The following is a 1,233-nucleotide window of genomic DNA, read 5'->3' as shown; positions in this document are numbered from 1 at the left end:
TTTAATAAAGTACAATGCACTCCCTTTATTATTTTATTGCCTCTCCTACATTTTTGAATCCCATTCTTACAAGGCACGACTGGGTGGGTGCAGATCTCTAGCAACTCCTCATAGAACATTTGGAGGAAGTAATGTTCTGTCACACACATGAACCTCTTATGAACATTTCTATACATCATTTCACCAGTACAATAATCCGGATCCCATAAAGGTCTCTCAGAATTAATAAGGGCCATCTGTAGGAATTTCTTTTTGGTAGGTCGTCTGGTAGGACCTGGACCCAAAACTTCATCAAAATATTCTAAAGCTTCTTCTGATGCATTCTCACTTAAAATATAATACTTCCTTCTCCCCTGAAGCTGCAGTGGCTGCAGCAGGAGGAGTAGCACAGGCAGCAGGAGCAGGACAGGCAGCAGGTGCATGGTGGGCAGAGTCCTCATTTCCTTCTCTGTGGGGAGTAAAGTGATAAGGACAAATGTTTTACTGTTTTAATGTCCTCGTTTCCATTTCTTGGTCAGGGCCTATTCCCGTTCCTGTTCTGAATCATAGGATTTCAAAATCACTATAAGTGATGATTCAAAATCTATTTAAATAACTCTGAACTATTGACCCCAAAATGACCATACTAGGTGTATATTAGTTCTGAAGACTGTGGGTAAGGGTAGGAAGGGTGAAGGAAAGGAGAGGAAGGGAGGGAAAGGAGGACAGGAGAGAATGTGCAGGGAGGGGAGAACAGGCAAAAGAGAGAGGAAGGACAGAACAGAGGAAGAGGAGAGAAAAGGGGACAAAGAAGGAAAAAGGAAAAAAGAAAAGGAAGGAGACAAGAATGACGAAAGGAGAGATGAATGGGGGAGGGAAGGAATTAGGAGGTCAACACAGCTGCGGCAACAGAGGGGGGGACAGAGAGGAGGCTCACGCGTTCCTTCCATGTGGGACAAATGTATCTTATCCCTTCATAACTCGCGCTGACAGGCACCATAAGTGATGCACCCTCCCCTCCTTAACATTCTACTGTGCCGAGGAAAATTCTTTATCTACTTGCTCACATGGAGCTGTAGACACTCCTGGAGAAGAGGTCAAGCACCCAAGTAAACCCTGTGCTAAGCTTTCTCGTGTGTCTGCCTTTACCCTGGCCTCATTGCCTGATATTGCTTAGTGCCTTGTGGGATTATGCCTAGTCTTACCTCTTGCATAGTTCTCTCACTAAGACATCACTCCTTTTTGTTCTTTCTG

General features: G+C 44.4%; 1 protein-coding gene across 1 annotated transcript; it reads right to left on the bottom strand.

Annotated features, from left to right (window-relative positions):
- Positions 1–13: 13 nt before the first annotated feature.
- Positions 14–440, bottom strand: RNASE9 (ribonuclease A family member 9 (inactive); the record flags this gene model as incomplete). Its single annotated transcript, XM_003803841.1, has 1 exon — positions 14–440. A coding segment is annotated over exon 1 (427 nt), but the record flags the coding sequence as incomplete, so codon positions are not given.
- Positions 441–1,233: the final 793 nt, after the last annotated feature.

This window comes from Otolemur garnettii, unplaced genomic scaffold (genome assembly GCF_000181295.1).
Source record: "Otolemur garnettii isolate 467f Iridium unplaced genomic scaffold, OtoGar3 scaffold01808, whole genome shotgun sequence".
Taxonomy (NCBI): Eukaryota; Metazoa; Chordata; class Mammalia; order Primates; family Galagidae; genus Otolemur; species Otolemur garnettii.
This window is presented reverse-complemented; position numbering and strand designations above follow the sequence as displayed.